Source organism: Talpa occidentalis, unplaced genomic scaffold (assembly GCF_014898055.3).
Source record: "Talpa occidentalis isolate TD23 unplaced genomic scaffold, MPIMG_talOcc4v2.1 talOcc4.5, whole genome shotgun sequence".
Lineage (NCBI taxonomy): Eukaryota > Metazoa > Chordata > Mammalia > Eulipotyphla > Talpidae > Talpa > Talpa occidentalis.
Window position 1 is genome coordinate 129,967,266 of NW_023604861.1, and position 25,498 is coordinate 129,992,763.

Sequence of the window (25,498 nt, forward strand, 5' to 3'; positions counted from 1 at the left end):
AACCTCCCTCGAGCAGGGACACTGATACGGAAAGATGACAGAAAAGGAAGCCCAAAACGGCCACAGAGCAGTCAGGAACCCACCCCAGGCCTGGAGTACTGAGGACCCTGCGCCCCAGAGCAACAGCCAGGCAGTGGCTTGAACTGCTGCCAGGGTTCGGAGGGAGCCGGCCTGTTAAGGGGGCGATGCTGTTGTGGTCAGGGTGGCCTTTTCCTGGCAACTTCACCCTGAGCAACTCCCAGTGACTGAGGAAATACTGATACGCTAGAGGAGGACACCCTCAAGAAATCAACGCATAACCCGAGCCGGAAGCCTGGTCATCTGGCACCCAAGTGCTACCGCTCCTCGTGACATGCTCACCAAGGCAGCTTCGCAGGGCCCAGGGGCTCTGTGGAGTTGCTGCTGCCAGAGCCCGGGGGCTCACATTGAGCAGAACCAGAAAGGGAAATGTGTCCCAGAACACTGGCGCCTGCTTCCATTTTGGAGCAGCTCAACCAGAAAACCACGTGGGACAGTGCAGAGGAAACTCCAGGGCTGGTTCGTAAGAGCAGGTGGCCCTGCACCCGGGAAACTGGTCTGTGCTGGCTTGAGGACCATGCACTTCCCAATGGCTTCTCCCATCCCATGGCTTTCTGCATGGTAATTTCAGAGGAATAAAGAATATATGGAATAAAATACTCTGCTTTAGGCTTAACAAAATGTTTAATACTTATATGTTTTCCAAGCCAGACATAGCAAAAGCAGCTATCAGAAGAAAATATATTTTCTCAAAAAATAATTTAGGTCATAATTTCTTCCTCTGGCCTGGGCACAGCTTCACTGTGGGGCCGAATCTAGATTTTGCCTCCACCACTGCCTAGACTAGACTCTGGGATCGCTTTGTCCTCATCAGCGTCCCCCTGGTCATGGCAACCACCCTTGAAGAGTGTCTTCTCTCTGTCAAATACTGGATGTGTTTGTTTCCGCACCCTCGGCATCGGCGCAGAAGGTGGCTGTTCCCGTGCCCACTCTGCAGAGAAGGGAACAGGCGCAGAGAGGCTCAGGCATCCTCTCCAAGGTAACGACACTCGAGGTGGGAGAGCCGAGATCAGCCCAGGTGGCTCAGGCTCAATCTCTCACCGCCCCAGCCACCGCACCTGGCTCGCTCTAACTAATTGTCACAGATTATTTTACCACAGCGGAGTATAAGAGCTTTATGGGGACAGCTTTCACCTTATACACCATGGCCCCAGAAACACCATTTCCCATTCTGCTCAGGTCAACCCTATAGCATGGAATAGACTCCCCAAGACCACCTGAAGGAATAAAATTCAATTTGGATACTACTGGCTGACCAAACTTGGCTTCAGGTTGAATTAGAGTCTAAGGAGCTTCTAAAATTCACTTAGCCATAAGGTAACAAAAGAAAAATAATAAATTAATAAAATTCTAAAACTATGAAAAACTTTAGTAGGCCCACAAGTCCTTTAATGCCTACAGTCCTGCTGGACTGTTGAATAGGGAGAAGCAATTCAAACTGCGGGTTCTGCGGTGCTGCCCCCGCACAACTCTCTGTCTGCTATGACTCAGGGCCAGTCTCTACATGCCCGTGTGTTCCTCAGTCTGGGAGCTTCTCCTGGGTAGAACTATCTTTCTTTTGAATTTCAACCATTTAGCCAGTGCCAGATGGGAAAGAGATTTAAAGTAATTTTTGCGGGGACTGTTGTGAATCTGCCAGTCTCCGCAGCAAAAAGTGAAAGAAAAGGAAAAAAAAAGAAAAACACTGGCAAAAGACAGCTGTGTCTCATGTGTGGCAGCGCACCGCAGCAGGGACCTGTCCCGGGCCATGTTCCTGGGGGGCGCGCTGAAGAGCAAAAGGGACCTATGTCAAGTACGCAGAGACTGGTAGCCGTGTTCCACCTTGCCGCAAAAATACACACAGGGCGAAACTAAAGCACAGTCCCGGGAAACCAAAATACAGACAGAAGAAAATTAAATTTTGTGTTTAGTAGAATAAATGGATCACTGAACGTGACAACAGTTCGAAAATGCAGAATAATCTCCATCTCAAGCATGCGTACTTCTTATCAGCTCTCACGCGTATCAAAGCAAGTGCCAAGGAGAAATAAACTACAGGAAATAATTCATTTTCTTATAAACATTCGAATTTAAACATCCTGCTGATAGCCTGAGATGCTTAGTTAAAAATTCCAGTACTTTCACAGCAATTATCAAGCCCCTCGAACCCATAGCCCCACCCCCAGAGGAACCCCATCAACTCTGAGAAAGGCTGTAAGTAAAGGCAGTTAGATTTGGCCTGTGGTTGATTGTCTCGCTCAGCTGTCAGTCTTCATTTAAATCCTTCCAGGCTTCAGGCCTTGTGTTTTAATTTCATGAGTCAGTTCACTGTTAATTATAAATAATAGTAAAAGGTACCGATTAGGAATGTTGCTCTGGATCTGTAACCACGCTTTACAACACACTAATTGCTTGAACTTAAGCAAATGAATCTAAGTCTCAGTTTCCTTTTCTGTAAAATTAGGATAAATCGCCTTCCGCTCATGTTGCTGTAAGGACTCAGCACCGCGCTTCGCACATTATTCTTGGTTTTCACCAGTTCCCTTTCATTCACTGTTTGTGTTTACGTGTTGATATAATGACAGTGTGTGCTCCAGACCACTGTGGTTCGGTGTCCAGTTATTTCTTTCCTCCTGCTTCACCTGTCCCCCCCACCCCCCACCACCACCTCCACACACCCCATACTTTTTCAGTTTCCTGCTTAGGGTTACAGGTGCAGAGTCCTCTGTTTGGATCTATTGCCTGTGATTTATAATCTGTAGGGAACTGGATGTATCTTGAGCCAGTGTATGTAAAGGCATTTAGAATAACCACGTGTTACTTGTGAGCCAAGATTTTCATAGACAGCCCTTCCATGATTGTAGCCTGAAGAAATTTTAAAAATAAGTCCAAAACAAAAGGCCTTTCCCCCATCACTTAGAGATTTAACCAGTACAGCCCACTTTAAACGGCAGCTGGACGCGGCAGCTCAAGAAATGCCGTGCGCTGAGCACGCGGGCAGTCTCAAAAGCTCGCTGCTCCCCAGCTTGAGCCCCAGGGTCACGCTGTGTTGCACTCCTAGGCCTGGGCATCGTGTGCCCTGTCACTGCTCAGGCACCACCTGCCTTGATAGACGAAGGTAGGTGTCTGGTCCCTGTGACCCACCTTTAATGATTCCTGCTCAAGTGACTGATGCCTTCATGCATCAGCAGGGCAGGGGGGCGTCTCCCCAGTGCTGACGCGCATCAAGCTGTACTTCTCACTGCACATTTCAAGTTGCAACTGCCTCACTGAAAAGAAAATGCTAAGCTCTCCCCAGAAACAGTCCCTGCTATGTTAGGCAGGAAGCAGCAGCAGGTGCCTGCAGCCATGTTGTCGTGTTAGAGGCTGGCTTCATCGGGGCAGGCCTTCCCCACCTGGCAATTCTGCCACGGACCCAGGTGCATGAAGGTCTTACATGTCTTCACCACCAGAGCTTGTGCTGCCATGAGGGCTCCCAGGGTCTCTTTCTTATTCCAACACCTCCAGGACACGGGCACAGCCCTAACAGACACCACAGGCTTCTTGCTCTGCAGAACCACTGCACCTGGTGCAAGTGACAGTCCAGCAGCTATTTCCCACATGTAATTATCAGGAGTGTCGCTGGTAGAGGGGGGAGTGGTGGGAGACAAGTAAGGCCACTAGCCTGTTGGTAGATAACGCCTGCAGACAGCTCATACTCCCAACTCTAGCGGGCGGCTGCTGAGGATCCTGGCAAACTGATCTTCTTGCGACTGGCTGAGAGGTCTCGCGCCGGGGACAGATTGTGAAGCTACAGGGAGACTGACACCAGGCGGAAAGAACCAGCATCTGCCAGGCTCTCCTGTTCCCCAGGAAGCAACTAGAACCTCACACTTCCAGGGCCATGCAAAATGAATCAAGGGCTGTGGAGTGTCCAGAAATGATTGTAGTGAGCAAAAACAGAAGGAGGGGAGACTAAATTAAGTGAAAAATGTCTCAGGTTCTTAAACTTAATCTTATTTTATATACAAAGCCTTTTCTGAATAAAATTTCATTTCTCTAGAAATGCAGAAAGACTAGAACATAGTTCTAGGGCTGTTTCTCAGTGAAGAACAGCAGCCTAGACCTAGACATAGATGTGTTTATATGTGATACACATGTGTTTATAAATGGGTGTACATATGCATAAACATGCATGCAAATATGATGTTTACATACACGTGTGTCCACATGTGCACAGGTATGGGTGTACGTTGTGTGTGTGCATGTGTGTACATGTGTGCATGTGCATATGTGGTGGGCAGGTGCAGGTCAGCGTCCAGGGAGGGTCTTAGAAATGTCCTAGACACGTAGGGCTCTGCTCACATTTCATGTGCTCCCTTTGGAATCCTGGACTATCTGGTCATCTTTATGTGTATTCAGCCAGCGTTTTCCTGTCATGCCTGCCACGTGGCCACAGACACGTGCACTGATGGTCTCAGTGACTATGGTCACTGTGATGCACTAGTGACTATGTCTCAGTAACTGCCTCGTCCTCACCCACCATCTCCTCAGTGTCCACCCCAGCCTCGACACGCACAGCTCTGCCAATGGGTCTTTTCAGCGAGTCCGGGGGCTCTTCACTCAGGCCCTCCTGTGTGGATCTCCTTCCCTCGGGTGCCCTTCATTCACCGCCATAAGCTGCGCCCTATAGGGAGCCTTGGGACCAGCTGGGAGCCTCGAGCAGGGGCTGTTTTCAAAGCATTGCAGATTGCTGGTGTTGGGAGGGGCAAGTGTTGTGTAGTAAAAGGCTGTCTTTGTCTTTCAGCTTACATTTTACTATGGAACTATAGATCCTTGGTGTCCCCTCCAGTTCTATGAAGACATAAAGAAAGATTTTCCTGAAGGAGATATTCGACTCTGTGAGAAAAAAATACCCCATTCTTTTGTCCTCTATAATTCCCAGGAAATGGCTGATATGACAGGTGACTGGCTGAAGGAGGACCTGTCCAAAATATAAACATTGACACAGTGAAGCGAACACAGGTAATACAGAGGTAGCGCCTGCCTCTTAGTAGTAAGTAGCATATTTAGTAGGTAATCGTTTAACTTTGATATTTGATTTGAGAAGAGAAAAGAACAGTAAGAACCTCTTGGCTCAAAAACTACCAGCTCTTCTGAAACTTGTATGATTTGTGTCGATCATGCCTCTAAAAAAAAAGCTACTGGCTCGGAGGCCTCCCATATGCTTCAGGCTAAAGTTAACCCCTCGATGAAATACTCCACAGGTTCAATGACACATTTTCAAGACTCAGGGAACACAGTGATCTAAACAAGGTCTCTTCCGTTTGCACAAGATGCCCAATGGGGCCCAACTGTCCGTCTTGGTCGGCAGGATCCTTGCAGGCAAAATGTAACTAATGTAGTTGAGTTACATTATAGACTAGGATCTCCTAGAGGAAATGAGGAAAGACCCACTGGAAGATGTGGGAGCTCGATTGGTGGGTTTTAAGTCCGTGGCCAAGAGCATGAAACCAGGAGAAGGACACGCTCGCGTTCCAGCGGCAGGAGGTGATGAGCTGTGGATCTTGGCAGTGGACTCAGCTCTCCCTTGGGACAAGCTGAAGGGGAGACCAGGCTGACTCTGCGCAGGTCCTGGCTGAGATCATCAGTGCCAGACGGGGCACCGAGACAGCCTGCAGGCCCACCCGCTGTGCCTTGCTGCATGTCAGCCTTTCCTCTGGCCACCCGTGCCGCAGGCCCTGGCAGAGACGACGTCAGGGGAGGCACTGCCTGTCTCCATCTCTGAGACTCCTCCCTGGGGTGTGCGACTCCCTGATCTACCTGCAGGAGACTGGGTAAGGCTTGCCAGATGTTACTCTGGTCAACTAAGCAGACAGGAGTTGTTGGAGGATCCTGCCTACCCCTGCCACCCTGAGACTGAGCTGCAACCCATGAGTGTGAGTGATGAACTCCCCACAGGCTCCTCTCCAGCCCAGGATGGGGAGGCACTGGGCTGCCCCACATCAAACCTGTACCTGCCACATGCAGCTGCCCTTCTGTGACTTTTTCAGGAAAACTCCACTGCAGACCATCCATGAGCCAGGAGCTGTGCTGGGCTTCGAGGACAGAGTTCTTAGCGATGTTATGATTCTCTTCTGAAAGTCTCCTAGTCAGTTTTGAAAGGGCATCTTTAACTGCTGAACAGAGAATTACCACAAATGAGCTCTCCATTTCTGATAAACTTTGTTAGTTGGAAAGAAATTGTTTTATTAGCTAACTAAGCAAACCATTCGATTATATGCATTCGTCCTCTCTGGACACCTCGAAGGCCACAGGAAGCGCTTGCTGTGCTCTGGAGCCACTAATAATACTGCTGCCGTGGGCTCAGCCCTGGCACCTGCCTGTGCCTCTCCCTAGCTGCAGACTCAGCCTTGGCCCAGATGCATCCTCCCTTCTCCTAGAACCCCCTCAAGGTCTTATTGTTCCCTGACAACAAGGGCACCCTGTCCTTCCTCTCAAAACCCAAAGCCCCTGAGGAAGGACTCAGCTTTGAGATGTGTCAGCCCCAGAGCGAGTCCGACGAGAGTGCTGCAGCGAGGAGCAGGCCCAGCTCGGGCAGGGGACGCAGATGCTCAGCCAGTGCCAGGGCTGCATCTAGAAACCTGCTGTTCGTACGAGGGCCTGTGGCTCTGAAGCCGCACTGGGGAGATGCTCGAGACACCGGCCGGCAGCACGGCAGTAGTTCCACCTACTGGAGCAAAGAGCAAGCACCCCAGTTTTTCTTTAAATATTATTTTCCATTTTCCATTTTTTGAGTCTGCAGTTGTAACATTGTACTATGTTGGTTTTTCAGAGCCTCAAAAAATGATGAAAAGTAAAATGATTATATATACTGTCCCTAATTTCCTGTTTATTATCTAAGCATTAAGTGCATTTTCAAAATAAATGTTTTAGCAGCACTTCTGCCCTCGCCCAGCCTGATCTCTGGGTGTTGGGGGAAGAAGGCTCTCTGAGCAATTCTGAGTTCACTCGGATGCAAGTCTCCCTCTTAGATTGAAAAGCCACTTTCTCGGTGCTTTTTGGGAAGAAAGAATCCGATTTCATCACACTGAAGTTCATTTTATGTCATTAGAAATGAAAAGAGTCAATGTTTCCACGCGCATGTGTGAAGTGATCAAGTATGTTGACTGCTGGAGCCCTCACCATCGGCGATTTTAGGTGCCTTCCTCTCCATGCCTCCGTGTCCTAGTCGATAAGATTGGACTAGCAGTAAAGCGCCCCTCACGTTGCTGGAAGGATTAAATGGACTGATAGAATTATTTTTTTTTTATTTTTTTTTTTTTATTTTTTTTTTATTTTTTTTTATTTATTTTTTTTTTTAATAGAGGCATTTAATTTATTTATTTATTTGTTTGTTTGTTTGTTTTGTTTATACATGCACTGGGTACAGTCAGAAGCGCGGGAGGGTGAGAGAATTCACCAGAGCCAGAGCGGGGAGCAGAGCAGGCAGAAGGACCGAAGCACACTGCTGAGGGAGCAGCGGGCGGCAGGAGAGGTCTGCGCGCCATGTGGGACCCTCCTCAGGTGGCCGGGGAGCAGCCGGGGATCGAACCGGCGCCGCAGAGGCCGCGGGCAGCTTCGCAACCCAGCACTCAACCGCTGCGCCACCGGGGAGGCCCTGGACTGATAGAATTAAAGCCATTATTAGAATACCTGGCCAAGAGTGTCTTCTCAATAAAGATTGGCTATAATAATATTTACTCTTAAACATCATCATCAGAAGAAAAAATAAAACTTAAATTGATAAACAGTTAAAATTCATTTTCCAGAAGCATTTTGCCCTGAGTACTAGTCGGGTGCGCGGGCGATCCTTGGCAGAGACTGCGCTTGGTTTGGGGTTTTTGGTGCTGAGTGAAAAGCCGGCAGTAGAGCCGTGGTCTGTATGGGCCAGGGCAGAGACCCTGCAGGTGCAGCCGTGACCCTCGGGCCTCATGTCCACAGTGACAGGGGCCCTCACTCCACCCACTTGTCCACTCAAGCCTTGGAGAGCCGGCGACCTTGATGTTCTTTCATCCCGCGCTACATTCAAATTGAATGTACGTGCAGATTTGGACGTACATTGGACCCCCGGAGACATGACAGCTGACACAGCGCCTGGTCTGGATTCCATGTTTGTCTGTTTGTTTTTTCTAACATTTTCAGGACAAATCGGGCAACTTGAACGGGGCCTGACAGTGAGTTTGGGAGAAGGAGAGGGGTGGTGACTTTCTGATTCCTGGGTGGAGAGGTGGAGAACGCCCTACTGCGGAAAAACTGACATGTCTGAGGGCTGAGGTATCATGTCATTTTACTTCCAAGTGGTTCACAGAAAAATCTGTTCTTTGTGCTGTACTGCGAACTCTTTTGTAATTTGGAGGTGATTTTGAAATTTGTAAAAATAATTATTAAAAAACAAGCATCATGCTCTCTCCTTCTGCACCTCTCTCTTCTTGCTGTTTTTCCAGAAAGTGGATTTATTGTCATTTCAGTCCACGGAGACCGGGCATCAAATCTGCCATTTGTCAGGTTTGGGGTGTTACAAAGGCTCAACTCTCTCTCCTCCCTCCCCACCATCACCCCGTGTCCTCATCTGTGAATGTGCTTGCTTCAGTTCTGGGAGGTTTTGTGTTCGTTTTTAATGGGGTCGGATGAAGTCATGCGCACACGTCCAGCTCATGGTAGATGAGCTCCTAAAGCAAAGTGCGCGAACGTGATTTTCTTTTCATCTCTCGCTGTGGTGCAGCGGGCACCCATGATAGCATCAGTGCACTGTTTCTCCCGCCTGGAGCCCGATTCTTGCAGTCCTAGCAGTTCTGGTTCATGATGGGGGGACGGAGGAGGCAAGCTCACCTGGCTCACTTTCCAGCCTCAGGCCACGCAGGACACACACACACACTCACACACACACCTGGATACTGGAGAACATCACCTTGAGGTGCTTACAGTCAATTTAGAAAAGATGCAGGAAGCACAGCATCTCTTAAATAGTGTGAGACGGCACCTTTGTCCCTGGCCTTCCCTTGCAGGAACAAGAAGATGCTCGGGGTCACCTTCCCCCGGAGAGTGGCATTTGAGGAGAGGCGAGTTACTGGGTCTGTGTGCTCTGTGAACAAATGTATCCATGATGCCTAATAGGCAAGCTCTCAAGAAACACAATTCACTTGGTGCATCAGATTATCAGGAATCACTCCTCAGGGACTGTCTCTCCCTCGGTAGGGGTGTGAAATGGACCTGCTCTTTGATCTGGGTAGCATTTCCCCAGCAGAGCTGTGACACAGGGTCAGCGAGATTCGAGGACCTCGATAGTGCTCCTCTGACCCTGGGGACTCTGAGAAAGCAGGCACCAGCTCCTGCCCATTCTTGCCCCGTCCGGCTGCAACTGTTGCTTCTTTCTCTGATTAGAAAACCTCTGCAGTTTGGGTATTAGCAGCTCCCAAATATGTGGTTATTGTTTGCTGAGCACAAACCCCGTGCAGCACCCCAAGTGGGAATTACAGCAACAATACAGGAGACCGTGTCCTGGGATAGCAGAGCGTTTTCATTTTTAATTGCATTCCTCAGACATTCTGGCAAAGGGGCCCACGCTGACCTCCCCACATTGGGACAGGCTTCCTTCTGGGTAAGTCTATGGGAAAATTCCTCTTTCCTGGGAGGGAATGTGACCCTGTGACTGGGCGTCCATTACAGCCAGGGGGTGTGGGTGCACCTGCGGGGCCGCCCTCCCTCACGGAGGGACTCGAGTCAGCCTCTGCAAATCCACCCGCACGGGCTCTGCAGAACATCTGGGCCTCCTCCCACCGCCCCGCTGAAGGCTGCGCACCTGCATGTGATTAGCACAGGCGGACCCCCCAGCCTCGCGTCAGTGGCTACACGCTGGTGACACGTTGCAACACACCCGTTTCTCCCCAGGTCACGTTCCTTCCGGGCAGATGGGTATAGGGTTCCCAGGGTCACGGGAGCACTGGCCACAGCGGGGCAGCAGTGGTAGCCGCAGGCCTGGCTGCCTCGCCTACCTGGAGATGAGCAGGCACCGGCACACCAGGCGCTGCTGGCCGGGGATGGTGGCCAGTCGTCAAGCCCTTAACATCAGTGATTGTGGGCCCTTCCGCTTCCTCTCCTCAGGTTTGGGGAGTAGGAAGCAGTTTCAAATGCCACCCCTGACCTGCCTTTCTCCCTGTCACTGCCCCTTCTCTACTGAATGCGGGACCCTCTCCCACAGACCGCCAAGGTATGTCACGTGTAGACTGAAAGGTGAGAAAACAGGCCAGAGAGGGTTATAAATAAAGCGTGCTTCGACGGCAGGGTCATGGACCTTGCACATTTTGTCAGACCAACCAAACAAGTTCACTGGCGAACAATTTTTCTTCCTAAGAGACACTTTGCCTGAGTAAAGATTAAATTAAGGGCCAAAAAGGAAGCAGACTTTCTTCATCTACCTTTCACTTGAGAAAGACACACCTGGCCACAGGCCTGGCATTAGCACCTGCAGGAGGCCCGTGGGCCAGAGTGGGCCTGTGCTGCCCTTGTTCTCTGCAAAGGCAGGTCACACTGGCCGGTCTATGGCCCAGAGGACGTGACCCTGGCAGGAAGCCAGCAGTGAGAGCAAGTCCCTGCCACCCTCCCACACGGCCTGCTCAGTCACTAGTCTTCTCCCAGAGGCCTTCCCAGAGCAGAGTCCAGTCTCCTTCGCCGTGTGTGAGCCAGGGCCGCTGCAGGGCATCTGTGGCTGCTGCAAAGATGTGACAGGTGGGGTGGGGCGCTCGACATAGGTCTGCACGTGGTCCGGAAGGGGACCCCGCAAAAGTTCCCATCCAGTTCGTTCTAGGTTTTTCTTTGTTTCTCGAAAATACGCAAGTGGCCTTGCAGAGGACACTGCTGCAGCCGCCTGCCGAGCCATGGCTCCCGGGACAAGCCGTGCAGGCCACGCCTGCTTTCTGAAGTGAGAGGTCCTGCAGCAGCCCAGGGCTCAGGAAGCCAGAAAACCTTCTCGCCCTCTGGGTTTGGAGTGACGATCCTCACTCATTACAGGACACAACGCTCATTTTCCAAAGAAAAAATACTTTCCACTGCCTTTTGGCCTCTTCTCCCCGGAACCAAGCCTGATTCTTCTGCCTTCCCGTCCAGAAGGGGCGTCATGCGGGGGTTGAGGGGCTGTGCCTGGTGTCTACACAGTGCCGGGGGGGGGGTCACACAGACCGGGGAGCCACAGCCTAACCCTAGCACCGCACCCCCCACCCCCGAAGTGGGGGGTGGGGGGGTCAGCATAAAGCCCCGCGGGCCTGAGAGCCCACCCTGGAGTGGCTGACTCCTGCTCCTGGGGTTGAGGGCGGGAGTAATAGCACAGAAGAGCTTCGTGGCAAGTCACAAAACAGGTCCCTAGAGGAGCGGTTCTATCAATAAAATATTTAATCAACTTATCTGTACAAAATATTAAAAATGGTTAATGCAGAGTACACAAGGACGTTTAACAAATATATACTGCTATAAAATTGTCAAGAAAAATAGAGATTGTTTTACAGTTCATTTACATTTCAATATGTACAGTCTATTTAAACTTGAGCTCACATGTACACAGTGGGTTTGTACTGCCCTTCGAGAGCTCCCTGCGCGCTGGCCGGCCTGGCAGGGTTCACGACATCAGCTCTTGCTGCCCAAGTGGCCCGGCCAGGCAGCAGGGTGCCCCAGCCCCAGGCCCACGCCCCAGGCCGCGGAGTTCTGCTCCCGCCAAACCAGAGCTGGAATCGCCCGCCAAGGAAATCTCAGCTCGCATTAAACAAACTCGAAATACTCACCCCTCTCCCCGTTCGTCCTGAGCCCGGCTGAGGAACAGTGAGTGTCACCGCAAGATGAAAGTGACTTCCACCCCCCAAAAAAGAATGCAGTTTGCCCTCAGCTGCTGAGGGAACAGTCCCTGTTGCTGAGCCATGATGGCATTACCATCACTCCAAATTTTGCACATTTCCTTAAAATCCCGGTCGTGGAGCCGGGGTAAGCGTGCTAGTGGAGGCGGGTGGCCGTCAGGCCAGGGCTGCTCAGACAGCACCGGCCCTGACTGGCGTGGTTACTTTACAGAACATTTCAGGATGAGAGCAATTGCCTCTTTATATTGAAGAAGAAGGAAAAAAGTTTTTTAAACTTTCCAGAACCGCCTCCTGCCATCCGCTGAAGGGCAAGTGGCAGCCCGCATGTTAAACCCTGTATCAAGTTCATTGGCCCTTCATTTGGGGTGAAATACTCGCAGCTAATAGACCTAAAGTGACTGCATTATGATTCTTTGTCATAGAAAACATGGAAGCTGCTTGCACTACAGTATAAAGTGATATAAAAAAATCATTCGGGGTGTGTGACCCGTGATGTGGCTGAGGTGGAGAATGCCAGGGAAATGCCCCTTTCAAAAGTCTGTTCCTGGCTTGGAGCACCTGAGTATTTCCCAGTCAGAAAGCACGTCTTCCCCAGAGCGTGCTTTCTCGCCCAACGGCACCACCATCTCGCAACCAGAATGCTGAGTGGCTGACTTTGCTCTGACTCTGGCAGGTCCTGACCCAGAAATGTAAGTTGCAAAGAAATAAGCTCTGCTTGTGGGTGCCCCCTTCCCACGCCATGCTGCTGCCCTGCAGGGAAATAGGACCCACGAGTCTTCCCTCGCCCCTTGGTGCCCTCACGCGCGCCAAGATAAGCGGGAAGTGGGGAGAGGCCTGCAGCGCATCTGTCAAGCTTTCAGACTCTCCTGCTGAAAGTCCAGGCAGGGCTGTCTGGGCTGGAGCGGCCAAGGGCAGCCCGGCAGGTGGGGCCCCCGCGGCGTGTGCAGGGCCGCCTCTCACTGGCCTCCAGCCGCCCTTCCCCGTCCCACCGCCCCGGAGCGTCGGGTGTGTGGTGGTGGGCTCCCCATGGGCTTGTGGGTTACGTCTAATTCAGCAGGACTCTGATGACTAAGCCTTCGAGCAAGTCTTGTTTTTAATCACCCTGGAAGCTTCCGCCATGGTTCTGGGCTCCAGCGGCCCAGGGGCTGGGAGCAGCGTCTCGGCAGGTCTCAGATGCAGTGGTGGGCGTGGTGGCCTCGCTGGTCAGCCAGCATGGGCGCTTTGGGAGAGAACACCGGCCCGGGCCCCTCCTGCCAGGCCATCTCCAGCCACGGCCACCCTGTTCGCCAACAGCTCAGCGGGCAGTGAAATAGAAAGGCAAAGGCAAAACAGCCTGCCAGGGGCTGCAGTCTCCCCCCGCGACTCCCTACGATGCCCAGGGCTTGACTATCAAAGTTTTTCCTTTTTCCTTTTCTAGACAACTTATTTCTGCATCCCCTAACTGACTCAGCAAAAGGGTAAAAGGTGTCTAGAGGCGCCCCTCCCTAGAGCGAGGTTTCTAAACTAGCAGACAAAGTTCATCAGGCAACAAAGAGCCACAGCCCTGCTTGGCACAGCAGCACATGGCAGCGCCCTGCCGGGTCTTCGCCGGCTGCAGAACCCTCGGGAAGTGGCCCTCAATGCCAGCCCTACTGCTTTGCCCCAGGCCTGTGACAGAGTCAAACCTTCCCTCCGCCAGCACAGACGCACACGCTGGCAGGCACGGGTGTCTGCAGGGCTGCCGGGCAGTTCCCTCCCCAAGGCCTGAGCAGGCAGAGGGGGCTGCTGGCTGGGCCACTGAGGATGGACTTGTGCTTTCAAACAACCACAAGCGTACCCCGAAAGGAAGACTTGTTTTGCAGTGACCACGCAGTCGACTCCACCGCCCTGGGTTGCTCTGCTGTAACTTCTGGGTTGCCACGAAGCACCAGCCCAAACTCTGCTCAGCCAGCCAAGGCCACAGCCACTGTGGGCCCCTGGGGCACACTCTGCAGGGAGGCAGAAGCAGCAAGCACCTTGCAGTGGAGCTGGATATCCTGAGCACAGAGCCTCCCTGAGCGAAGCTCAGACCCAAATGGCAAATTTCAAGTCCTCAGTGACCCCCCTGATTTACTAAGCCACAGCCAACCCTCACCCCCAGCCCAGGGCAGGTGACTGCACAGACAGGAAATGTCCTCCCGAAAACTGCCTGGCAGGGAGGTAACTGTGCACAGCTCTAAACTTGGGGGCAGGTGAAAGCCCAAAGGGCACAGAGAGGAAGGTGACTGCTCCAGCCTAAATGGCCAGAAGGCTCTGGGAACCAAAGGCCTCCAAAGTACCTGAAACATGACAAACAACATCTTTTTTGACTCCTGCCTTCTAGTGCTTCTTAATGTTAAATCTGCCACCATTTTCCAGGCCACAAAAAAAGAAGAGATAGAGAAGGGTTCTGGCACCTACCCCTGGGCCAGCCCCCAGGCAGGACACCAGACATGAGCTTGGCAGGGCGGTGGCCAGGAGAGGGTGGGACCTGCCGGAGCAGTCCACCTGCCACCTGTCCTCATCCAGGGGCAGCCCAGGGTCCTGCCTGGGCTGCCAACCAGCCTTTTCTCTCCCCTGCTGCTTCCACAGAGCACCAGCAGAGCGGGAGTCTCGCAGACCTGGTCACAGAAGCACGTCAGCCCAGGGAGGCTCTTCCCACCTGTGTGGGCCCGGGGGGGCTGACGCTGCTGGGAGTGCTCCTCCTCCAGGGACGCAGGACAGGGCTTGGCTTTGGTGAGCTGAGTCCTTCCCCCTAGGTCCAGGCACCCCTGCACTTGCCTTGCCCTGGGTGGAAATCAAAGCAGCATCAGGAAGCAGCAAGGAAGGCAAGGAGCATCATGGACACGGGTGCAGGCACACAAGAGCGGCAATGCTCATGCAACATGGCGCTGGGGCCGGGACCTGCGTGGAGGGGGCCTTTCCTGGGACCAGATACATTCGCTCTGCCTTTGAACCATGTGAGTGACCTGGACCAGGTAGAATCCCAGAGCCGGGAGCTGCAGAGCTCCTTATTTTACATGGGCAGAAGTTGAAGCTCTGGGTGGGAGGTGACAGCCGGGATTCCCAGAGGGGATGGAGGCTGGTGAGGGGCTGCCCTGCAGGCAGGCAGACGTGTGGGAATCCACACAGACCCACACCTAGCACAGACACTCAGGAGCCCATGACGCCCCACTCCATCAGTCACACTGGACTCACCCATGTGCTGACTCTCTCCTTCCCAGTCCAGACACCTTCAAGGAGACAAAGGCAGGTCCTTCCCTCCCCCGACACTGCTGCTTCCCCCAGCCTTGGTCTGCGCAGCCCATCTGCTGGTCCCACGTCCCCTCTGAGAGGCTCTCTCGAGAGCTGGCCAGGCCCCGATGACATCTGTGCCCCAGAGACGGCTGTAGCGCTTTCTCTTCCTCTCCCGGGGTTTCTGGACCGCAGATGCAAGCACGGGGAGACTGACTTGGTCTGTGCACAAGCTGCTCTTGGAAAGCATTCAAATTCCCCCCACTTTTAGAACAAAATCAGGCTGTAGTCCCCAGTTGCTTTCTGCTCCGAGTTTGAATGAAATCGCAAACAGGATAAAAGACTTGTTAAATTTGACTCACACTCCAATGCCACCCACAGGGCGGTCAGTACTCTCTGGAGCACTGACAGGGAGGCTCCACGACGCTGTCAGGAGAGAGGGAGATCACTGGCCTGGGTCTGATGGCGTGGACTCCGCTGTCCTCTGCCCCCAGCGATCACATGCAGGGCAGCACCATGGGTGACAGCTCTGCTCAAGCCCACTTCCCAAGGTGAGATGACCACCTCTCCAGAGGACCCAGCCCTGCTGCATGGGAAGTCAAGCGACTGGGCATCAGCAGACATGCCGGCAGGCCAGGATTGGGGTCTCCTTTAGGACAGAAGTCTGGCTTCAAGCAGCAGTGACCAGGCCTTCTTGGTGTTTTAGCAGGCCCAGCACCAGCCCCCTGAGGTCCCAGCAGGCCTGCCCTATGCTCCCCGAGCAGGGAGGCCAAACCGTACTCTCTAGCAGAAAGACAGTTCAAATGCTCTCCACTGGCAGTGCAAGATTCTCCCCTAACAAAATGGAAAATTCCATTTTTTTTTTAGGAGGAACAGTAGGGGAGGGGCTGCCTTCACTCACAGCCTGCTCTCCCAGGTGGGGGCTGCAGATTGCCGCTAAGTGACCACCTAGAAAACAGACAGACTGGGCCGGCTGGAGCCTTTTCTCCACAGAGCTGCTCTAACCACATCAGAGCAGCAAGGCCTGTCTGCCTGCACATGGGGGGGCCCTCCACTGTCATTTCCAGAAAGTGAGACACATCCTTTCCAGTCACCTACTTTTAAATCTGAGATGTCCCAGGGCTGGTGGAGTGGCATGGGCACACATGGCCCCTGCTGGTTCCATGCAGCTCCAGAGGAAACACAGAAGTTCCTCTGTTTCAGTAAACAGAGAGCACACTGAGGACATTGGGGCCACGGAAGGAACTGTCACCCCTGGGTGCGGCCTGGGCTCAAGATGCAGGGAGATGCCTACTTCCTGCATCACTCGGACACATTTGGTTTCAGGAGGAGCTAATCAGGGGAAACAAAGAAAGGGGATTTTTTTTTTTCATGCCAGGTTGAATCAATACATCCCCCCCCCCAATTTGTTTCTCCTAGTCACTAAAAAAAAGTATCAAAATATTTGCTTTTGTCCAAAGATAGGAAATACTGTAAAATGTCTTCAAAATAATAATGGGTTGTCATTTTTCATTAACTCCTTTTCTAAATAAAACTACAACTTGTTAACACTTTAGTGCCACTTAACGGCAGGCATCAGGGCAACCAGCACGCGGGCATTATCACAGCACAGGTTAGCAAAGCAGAGTGAGGCGTCTCTGGCGAAATCCACACACGTAACGGGACCATCCTGCCCAGCGACTGGAACCGCCTGGGAGTCAACCAGAGCAGTCACTTCTGGATTTTTTGTCTTAACCCAAGAGATGGCTGCACTTTCTGGTTATTTATAGCTACTCGCGTAGCCAGCATATAAATTCACACTGTAAATGTGTTTTCTTTTCCTTTGGGGGAATTTTAAGGATAGAAAGGACTCAGGTGGGGTCAATCTCTAGTATCTCTCTCGCACTCAAGAGTGGGATCACTGAGAATCTTGCATAACTCATCCTGGACCTTTGCACCCAAGACTAGAAGGGAACCCTCTGAGGCCCTAGAGGAGAAAGCCCAGCGCAGCCTCAAAGAGGGGTGCCCAGGGGGGCTGCAGGGCTTTTCAGAGAAGCCCTCAGAGCCCAGACAGGTAGAATCCTAGGTGCTCCTCCTGCCCTCCCAGCCATGTACACAGGCCCACACGGGAGTCCAGGCAGGAACATCCAGGTGCCGCCTGGAAGCCTGGTATAGGAGTGAGCTCCTTTTTTACATGGAGAGAAAGTCCTTTTGCCCACAGACTCTATGGACCAAAATACTGAGCCTGGGGGTGGGAGGCTAGACTTCCATGCCCCTCCACTCAGGCCTTCTGGAGGGGCCAGTGCCCTTCTACAGAGCCAGGCCGGGAGGGGGCTGGCCTTGCTCCCTGGGCTCTGAACTGCTGGGTTGTGGGGAGTTGAAATCTCACAAAAGCACTTTTGTGTGGCTTCATTTCCCGTTACAATCACACTGCCAAAAACTACAACAACACCACGGCGAATGCGTGTAAAAGCCGATACAGACTTGATAACTAAGCCTAGAGCACATGTTGCCCACTCGGAGTCCACCATTTGGAGGGGACTTTGCCTAGCTGGCAGACTGGCCCAGTCCTCTGAGGGAGCCACCCCACAAAGCCTCCTGGCCTCTTTCAAGCCCTAGTGGCATCCTCCCCAGCTCCTTAGGAGGCCTCCTGGCAGGTCAAGGAAAAGCCACAGTTGCCCCCTCCCCTGACTCCCAGCTTTTGGTGCCCCCAAGCGCAGCAACCACCTGGGGCTGCCCGGTTCAGGAGGTCAGAACCTGGTGGATGCCACCCACCCCCAACTTCAGGTCAGACCAGACTCCGGGTTCCCAACCTCTTCCCCATGTCACCCCATCTTCCAAATTACATTTATTCTTTCTGCTTTCAAGTTCACTCCCAATTGGACCTGATGGAAAGAGGAGGAGCGGCTCTCCCTCCCGGTGCATTCTTTCCAACAAACATTCCCTTTCGAAATTGAGGAGAGGCAGTTAGACCTTAGCCGTTAAATGAAAAAGAGAAGGCCTTTTGCAGGGGCTCCTTCCCAGAGACAATGGCCCAGTCTTCACATAAACTTTCAGTGAAGGCCTGACACCCTCAGCGGGTCCCAGAGGGCAACCCCGGGGCTGCCCCACACTCAGCAGAAACAAAAAGGGGTAAGAGAAAACCGACTCCAGTGCCCCTCCAGCTCACCCACTCTGGAGCCCCCAACCCCAGCCTGTTTACCCGACTTAGCGCCCGTCACTGTAACGCTGACACGCCACCTCCTCCCCAAAAGACAGCAGGGGCCGCCGGTGATGCGCTTCCAAAGTACACGTGGCTGTGACTTGCGGTGGCCTCGGGTCATCTCTTCCCAGGGCTGCCACGCGCTGTCCACGGTGCACGTGTGCACGGCTGAATGAGTGTGCGGGTGTGAGTGCTGCTGTGAGTGTGAGCGCGCGCCCCCTCTCCTCGCACAGCGCAGGGCCGGGTCCGCTCGTGCTCCGTGACACGCCCCGCCCGCGGCAGCTCCTCGCCGGGGTCCTGGGCGGCGCGGCTGCCGCTTCCAGGCTGGCCGGGCCGGCGTGCTACCTGCAGCCACAGGCCTCCACCACCATGTCCTCGTACTGCTTGTAGACCACGTTGTTGGCGGCGTCGATGTAGAGGATGCTGATGGGGCTGAGGCGCGCGGGCACGCAGCAGGAGGCGGGCGCCGCGTCGGGCGCCATGGAGTTGAGCAGCGTCTGGATGATGGCGTGGTTGGTGGGCTCGAGGTGCGAGCGCAGCGGGAAGTCGCAGACGCCCTCGCAGTGGTACGCCTCGTAGTCCAGCGGCGCGATGATCCAGTCGTCCCAGCCCAGCTCCTTGAAGTCCACGTGCAGCGGCTTGCGGCTGCAGCGACTGCGGCCCCTGCGCGCGTGGCCCCGGCCCGCGCCCCCGCCGCTGCCCGGCGCAGCCCGCGCCCCGGCCAGAGCCGTCCGCCGCCGCCGGCGGCCGCCGAGGCCCGCGGCCGGCGACCCGATGACGGGTCCCGGGTCCGGCGGCGGCTCGGCGGCCAGGGCGGCCCGCAGCGCGCGGGCCTGGGCGCGGATCTCCCTGAAGAGGCTCTCCTTCCTCTGCGTGCGCGAGGACACGACCAGCAGCGCGCGCTCCTCCGCCGCCTCGCCGCCCCCGGCCCCCGAGCCGAAGCCCAGCGGCCTCAGCGCCAGCGGGCTCCGCGCGGGGTCCGCCACCGCGCGCAGGCGGAGGCAGAAGGCCCCGGGCGCGCGCGGCTCCAGGCGGTGGCGCCGCACGGCGTCCGCCACGTCGAACACCTCCCAGCGGGCGCCGTCCAGGGGCTCCGCGGCCCGCGAGAGCTGCAGGCGGGGCGCGCGGGCCGCGCCGGGGCACGTGGACAGCAGCAGCAGCGGCGGGGGAGCCGCGCCGCCGGGGCCGGGGCCGGGGGCCAGGGACGCGCGGCGCAGCACGCGCAGCTCGGCGCCCACCACCTCGTCGGCGTCGGGAAGGCTGGACAAGTCGAACTGGAAGCTCAGGCCGGTCTCCGCCGCCGCTGCCGACTCGTCTGCAGGGGACGGGCAGAGACAGAGAGAGCGCGGTGAGCGCGAGGCCGCAGCCCCGGCCGCCCGCCCGCCCGCCCGCCGCGGAGTCGCCGACCTGCGCGCAGCCCCCGCCGCGGGCGCGGAGCGGGGCGACGGGCGCGGGCGCAGCCCCTGGCCCTGCATCGGAGCCGGGGCCCCGGCCGGCCCGCAGCGGAGGCGGCTTCTCCCACCCATCCCGACCAGGCTTTAGTTCAAGGAGCTGAAAGTCTCTCGCCACCGCAGGGCCCCGCGCACCGCTGAGCCGCCAGGACAAGAACGCACCCCCACCCCACCCCAAGACCGAGACCTAAAGACTCTGGGGTTTGGCTGCCGACCCCCAGAGCCCGAGCTTCCCAGAACTAGGTCGAGGCCAGACCACGGCCGGGGGGCGCTGCAGAAGCCGCGCCGTCCGAGGTCGGGAGCCAGGCCCACTGCCCGCCGGTGCGCTCTGCCCGGGAACTGCCCTGGCGGCTCTGCCGAACCCCCAAGGGCGGCGGGGTCCCGGCTGTGCGCAAATGGAACATTCGCGTTGCCTGTAACTGCTCCTGCGGCTGCCACCCTTCCCCAGCCGGCCTGGACATCCCTGCCAGGGGGGTCTCCCACGCAGACTGCGACCCTAAGAGCCGTCCGGAAGGGGAACGGGTCAGCGGGGCTGCCAAGGAGCTCCGCGAATCTGGCCTTGGAGCTGTGCGGGAGGCGAGCTGCGGCCGCCACCCGGCGGGCTCAGCCCCAGGCCTCCCGCGGACCAGCGCTGCCAACGCGAAACCCCAGGCCCCGCAGCAACTCCAGCTCCCGAGACCTCCGATGGGGAGGGGGAGCGAAAGGGGGACACAGCAGTGGAGCACAGGGAATCTTCTGGAAGGTTTGGGAAGGCCAGGGACTGTCTTGCTGCAGCCAGGGCAGCGGCCCCAGGAGATCTTGTCTCCAGGACCCTCTGGTCCCTTCTCAGCCTAATTCTTTCCCTCGTTATGACTTATCTCCAGCTTTGGAGTTTTATTTCTGGTCGTGCGCACTTTTTTTTTCCTTTTTGGTCTTCAGGAAAAAAAAGTTAAATTCCACCAAGGAGCAGATAAGGAGCTTTCTTTGAAGAGGGTCATATGGTTTCGTTTTGCCCCAAACTCTGAGAGACTGAGCAGACTCCCCCCACCATCGGAAGTCAAGCCCTCCGCTTCTGAGGTGGAAGGCTGGGTGCTGCCAGTGATTTCTGGGGACCTCCAGTTGCTCTACACTAAGGCTTAAGGTGGGAGGGAGGCAGGAGAAGTGTCAGCAAATGCTCCCCACTCCCCCATGTGTCCCTCTCCAGGCTTGCCACTGGAACACTTCCTCTGAGCCACCCCGGAGCCTCTCCCAGCTTCAGGGCACTGCTGCTGTATGCCCCCACCCACCCCTGGGAGGAAGGTGAGGTGGCCTTACCTTTGCCAGCCAAGCAGAGCTCCCCAGGAAAGGATTTTTCTCAGGCTGAGGTTGTGGCAAGCCTACATGCACCCATGAGAACAGGCTCCTGGTGCCTCTGCTGGCTTGGGTCCCTGCGCACCCCACCTCCTGCGCACCCCACCTCTCCCATCACCTGGGAACAGCTTTAGAACTGGGCCTGCTCTGGCCTTGCACCCCAGTATTCCAGCGTCCTATGAGCAGGCAGGAGGGCATGCCAAGCCCTCAGAGACTGCTTGAAAGCCCCCACCAGACTAGAGGGCCATTTGGGCCTTGGGTGTCCAGAATAAATCGGCTTTTGGCGTGTGAGCCAGTGGGCAATGCCGGGTCCCTGCAGGGCCTCTACCTGCTGTCCCAGGCCAGGGCCGCACAGCCGCTCCGGCTCCCAGGCAGCCTGGGCCCGCTGCGGCGCCCGCTCAGCCTGCAAACTCCACTTTCCCTCCTGCCTTCTGTGTCATATCTCTGGCTGGATAGAATTAAGGCCCAAATTACTTGCATTTCCGCCTGAAATTAGTTAAATTTTCCCTATCTGTCTGCTCTAATGACTTCAATAGAGATTAATAAACTCCAGATGACACAGCAACCACCGAGACCTCACCCAAGTCCTACCTTTGGAGGGTTCAGGGCAGAGTAAGGTGGGCGCGTGGTCAGAGACAGGCCACATTCCTCCACGGCCGCCCTCGTCACCCTCCCGCGCACGCAGCGAGTGCTCGCCTCTGAGTCTCCCGGGGCCCAGCGCAGGGCCCGGCACCCAGGGCTGCACCCTCCGCCGAGCCCAGGCAGCCGGCTGAGAGGGGCCTCCCGTACCTGGAGATCCCACCGGCTTCTCTCGGAACATCGTCCGCCTCTGTCCGAGTCCCGGAGTCCCCCCCATGTGCGCGGCCCCCGAGGGACCGGGAGCTGCAGCGGTGGCTGCACCGAAGTCGCGGCCGCCCCCACCGCGAAGGCCGCGGAGGCCCCCAGGGCCGGAGCCCCGCCCGGCTGCTCCAGGGCTGGGACGAACCTGCCTCCTCGAGGGCAGCGCCCGGCCTCCCCGGGGCCGGCCCGCCCGCTGCCACGGCCTCGCCAGTCGCGGCGAGGTTTCCTTCCAGCACCTGAGGCCGGGCGGGCCGCGCCCACGGAGGGGAGAGCGCCCGGCCCCCCGCGGCCCCGCGCGGGGCGCGCCCGGCCGACGGCGCGGGAGGCGCGCGTACCTGGGGTCGCCTGGTCCGCGAAGCCGGTGATGGTGTCCGCGCGGCCGCGGCGGCCGGAGCCCGCGGGGGAGGCGTCGGCGGCCCCGGCCAGGCCGCGGTACAGCGACACCATGAACTGGTGCGGCACCACCGAGCCGTTCCTGAAGCCCGCGCCCGCGCCGCGCCGCGCCGCGCGGGCCCCGGGCGCCGCGGCCGGGCCGAGGGTCCGCCCGCCGCCGCCCCCCGGCCCCCGCGCGGGCCCGGCCCCCGCCGCCCGCAGCACCGCGGCCGCCTCGAGCCCGTCGCGGGGGCGGCAGGCGCTCAGCAGCCACAGGCACAGCGCGGCGGCCGCGCTCAGGTCCATGGGCTCCGCGGGCCGGGCGGGCGCGCGGCGCGGGCTCCGAGGCTCCGGGAAGTCCCCCGGCGCCTCCTGAACATGGTGTTTAATAACGGGGAAGCGTGCGCGGCCGGCCGCGGCCCCCCGCTCCCCCACCCCGCCCAGCGCCGCGAGCAGCGCCCCCTGCCGAACGCTCGAGCGCCGGCGCCGCGCCCCCCACTTCGGCCGAAAGCGGCGCCCCGCGGAGCCTCCGCCCCCCGCCCCGGAGCCGCGGCCCCCGCTCGCCCGCCAGGGCTCCCCGCGGCGTCTCCCCCAGCCCCCCAACCCCGCCCCGGGCCGCCGACCCTCCTCCACCCTCCCGCGCCCGAGCCCAGCGCGCCCCCCTGAGTCGGGGACTCGGGGGTACGAGGGGACCCACCCCTCCGCCTCCCCGCGGCTCGCGGAGCAGCGCCCGCCCCGCCCGCCCGCCCGCCGGGTGCCCGGACGCCGAGGTGGGGCGGGAGGCTCGGCCCCGCCCGTCGAGCCGCAGCCCCGCGGCCGGCGCGCTACCCGGGCGTGCGGAGCTGCCGGAGGCGCGTGTCTGATCCCCGGTTCTGGGACTCCCCGGCCTGCCCCGAGCCCCCCAAGATCGGAGCTGGGGAAGGGGCGCAGGGCAGGGCCGGAGGCCCGCAGGGCAGGGAGGACAGGGCGGGTCGGGGCCGGCCGTGGACAGCAAAGGCTCGTTCGGGCGCCCGGGACAGAGACGCGCGGGCAGCCGCGGAGCGGCGGGGGCCTCGCGGGAGCGGCGCCCCGAGTCCCTCTGCGCCTCGCAGTGACGCCCTTGCCCGCCTGCCGGGCGCGCCGTGGGAACCGGCGCCGGGTATGTCGGGGCGCAGCCGCAGCCGGGCGGGCCGCGGGGAGCCGGGGCGGGGGCGCCGACGGGTCCTTCTCGCCGAGTCGCTCTGGTCACCTCGCGGGGCGGAGACGGTCGTGGGGGCGCCCGGCCGCGCGGCAGCAGGAGGGCGGGTGCGGGCTCGGCCCTGCGGGCGGGCGGGACGCCCCGGGCGCGGGCACCTCCCGGCCGAGCAGCCTGGCCCGGGCACCCGCGGCTTTGCCTTCGAGACTGAACTTGCCGCGAACGGGACAGCCCGGCGGAGCGGGTGTCGCGGCCTCGTGCGTGGGTGCCGGCGACCGGCCTGGCTCGGATGTCAGGGACCCCAGTCCCGCGAGCCCGACCCTCGGGGGCGCCGCCGCGCTCGGGCGGGGAGAGGCCGGGCGGGCAGAGGCGGGAGCTCCGGCTGCGGCTGGGTCCGGGCGCCCTGGTTTCGCGGCACCGGCTGCTTCGTCCCAAACGAACTCCCGGGCCGTCCCCACCCCAGGGAGGGCGCAGACGCGGCGCGGGCTGGGCTTGGGACCTGCCGCCGCTCGGGGAATGTGGGGGTGAGAGGAGCTGGGCAGGCAGATGGGGTGGGCTGAGGAGCGGGGGGCTAGGGCGGCCAGAGCGGCGAGAACACGAATCCCCCTGCCTTCGAGGCCAGGAGGAGAGCGGCCCGCGCGGTGCCTGCAGGTCTTCCTCTGCGTGCGCTTGGGCCGAGCCTGAGCCCGCAGCGGCCTGACAGGACGAGCCAGGAGACCCTGGTCAGTGTCGCAGCCGCGCCAGGTGCTCGGTCCCTGCTGGTTTTCCGCTTCCTTAGCCCTTGGCAGCCACTTACTAACTTGTTCGCGCACCTTAGGAACCCTGGGCAGGATCACTGGTCCTGGTTCTAGGCGCACTTTAACCCTAAAGGCAAGCCCCTTGCATGGTCTGGGCTTTCTGCATCTGTGTGGAGAGCCCCTCTGCCCTCATTTCCAGCAGACTGCCAGTGCTCTGCCCCAGGCGGTGGACGGCGCTTTGGCTTGGGGGGGTGGGCAGGGGGTGGAGACAGCAAACATGGAGCACACAGCCGTGCAGGGTGCAGGTGGGCGTTCAGGGGGACGGCTGCAGCGTTTCCATCTGCAGTGGACACTTGGGAGCTGAGCCCGGAGGAGGGAGGTCGAGGGACACTTGGGTCATCGCTGGCTCCCTGTCCTTCCCCTGAGCGGCAGTGACCATTTGTTCTCTGAATACCAGCCATCGTGCTAAATGCTTAACACATCTCCTGTCGCTTGGTTCTCACCTCCGCTCTGTCCTGGGAGGCAGGTGTTAGTACTTGTACTTTATACGCAAAGAAAGTTGAGTCACAAAAGATGTCCACACCTTGCCCAGAGTCACCCAGAGCCTGGAATCACCAAATGTCTTTGCCCAACCTTTGGTTGCACACAGTTAGGGGCCAGTGAGGGGCTTGGTCTGCAATCCCTTCCCCAACCCCAGTGGAGAAGCAGCGCTCCTGCCTTCCCTGTCTAGCTCTCTGGAAAATTCTTGGCAGAGAAAGGAACTCTCAGGTCCAGGTGAAGACAAAGGATGACCCAGGAGACTCCTTCCTGCTGCTGCTGCTGGAGCTCAAGCACTTGTCATTGGCAATCAAACATCCCAGCGGGGGGCCTACCCAAGGCTCCAGAAGCCACTGAGCTGAACAGGCCAGCCCCACCGGAGCAGGTGGCCCAGCTGCTTGGTGACATGATGTGACCTGGTGGCCTGGCCAGTCAAAGCCCGCAGCCAGGTCCCTGGGGCCCATGAATGACATAGGGCCACATGGAGATGCCCTTCCTGAATCAAGAACCAAGAGACCAAAAGGAGTTCTCAGGCCTGGGCAGTGACTTCCTGAAGCCGAGGCCCCTGGGTGAGCAGATGACATGAGGACACCCAGGGGCCAGGCCAGCCCTTGCAGGATGCTTCCTCTGGGGGGCTGCCTGAAGCTTGGGGCAGGTGGACCAGGCAGGAGGGAGCCAGTGGACCACCTGGTTGCCCCCGGCTCACCACCAGGAAGCTGTTGATAGGC

At 57.6% G+C, this 25,498-nt stretch overlaps 2 protein-coding genes across 2 annotated transcripts in view; one reads left to right on the forward strand and one right to left on the reverse strand.

Annotated features, from left to right (window-relative positions):
- Nucleotides 1-7,330, forward strand: part of LDAH (lipid droplet associated hydrolase) — an 80,667-nt gene extending 73,337 nt beyond the window's left edge. The window contains exon 7 of the mRNA XM_037528455.2: nucleotides 4,844-7,330. Within this exon, the coding sequence (XP_037384352.1) occupies nucleotides 4,844-5,035 (192 nt within the window). The 3' untranslated portion in view covers nucleotides 5,036-7,330. The remainder of the gene's footprint in view (nucleotides 1-4,843) is intronic.
- An 11,341-nt stretch (nucleotides 7,331-18,671) lies between these two features.
- Nucleotides 18,672-22,628, reverse strand: GDF7 (growth differentiation factor 7). The gene is made up of 2 exons (XM_037526956.1): nucleotides 22,286-22,628; nucleotides 18,672-19,645 (listed from the first exon to the last, which is right to left on the reverse strand). The coding sequence occupies exons 1-2, from the start codon at nucleotides 22,626-22,628 to the stop codon at nucleotides 18,672-18,674; spliced, it is 1,317 nt and encodes a 438-aa protein (XP_037382853.1).
- Nucleotides 22,629-25,498: the final 2,870 nt, after the last annotated feature.

Bases quoted from the DNA above. Each gene is read 5' to 3' on its own strand.
- GDF7 (XM_037526956.1), bottom strand. From the start codon at position 22,628: ATGGACCTGAGCGCGGCCGCCGCGCTGTGCCTGTGGCTGCTGAGCGCC. The intron at 19,646-22,285 runs GTACGCGCGCCT...CGTCCCCTGCAG, and splicing joins CGCGGACCAGGCGACCCCAG to ACGAGTCGGCAGCGGCGGCG.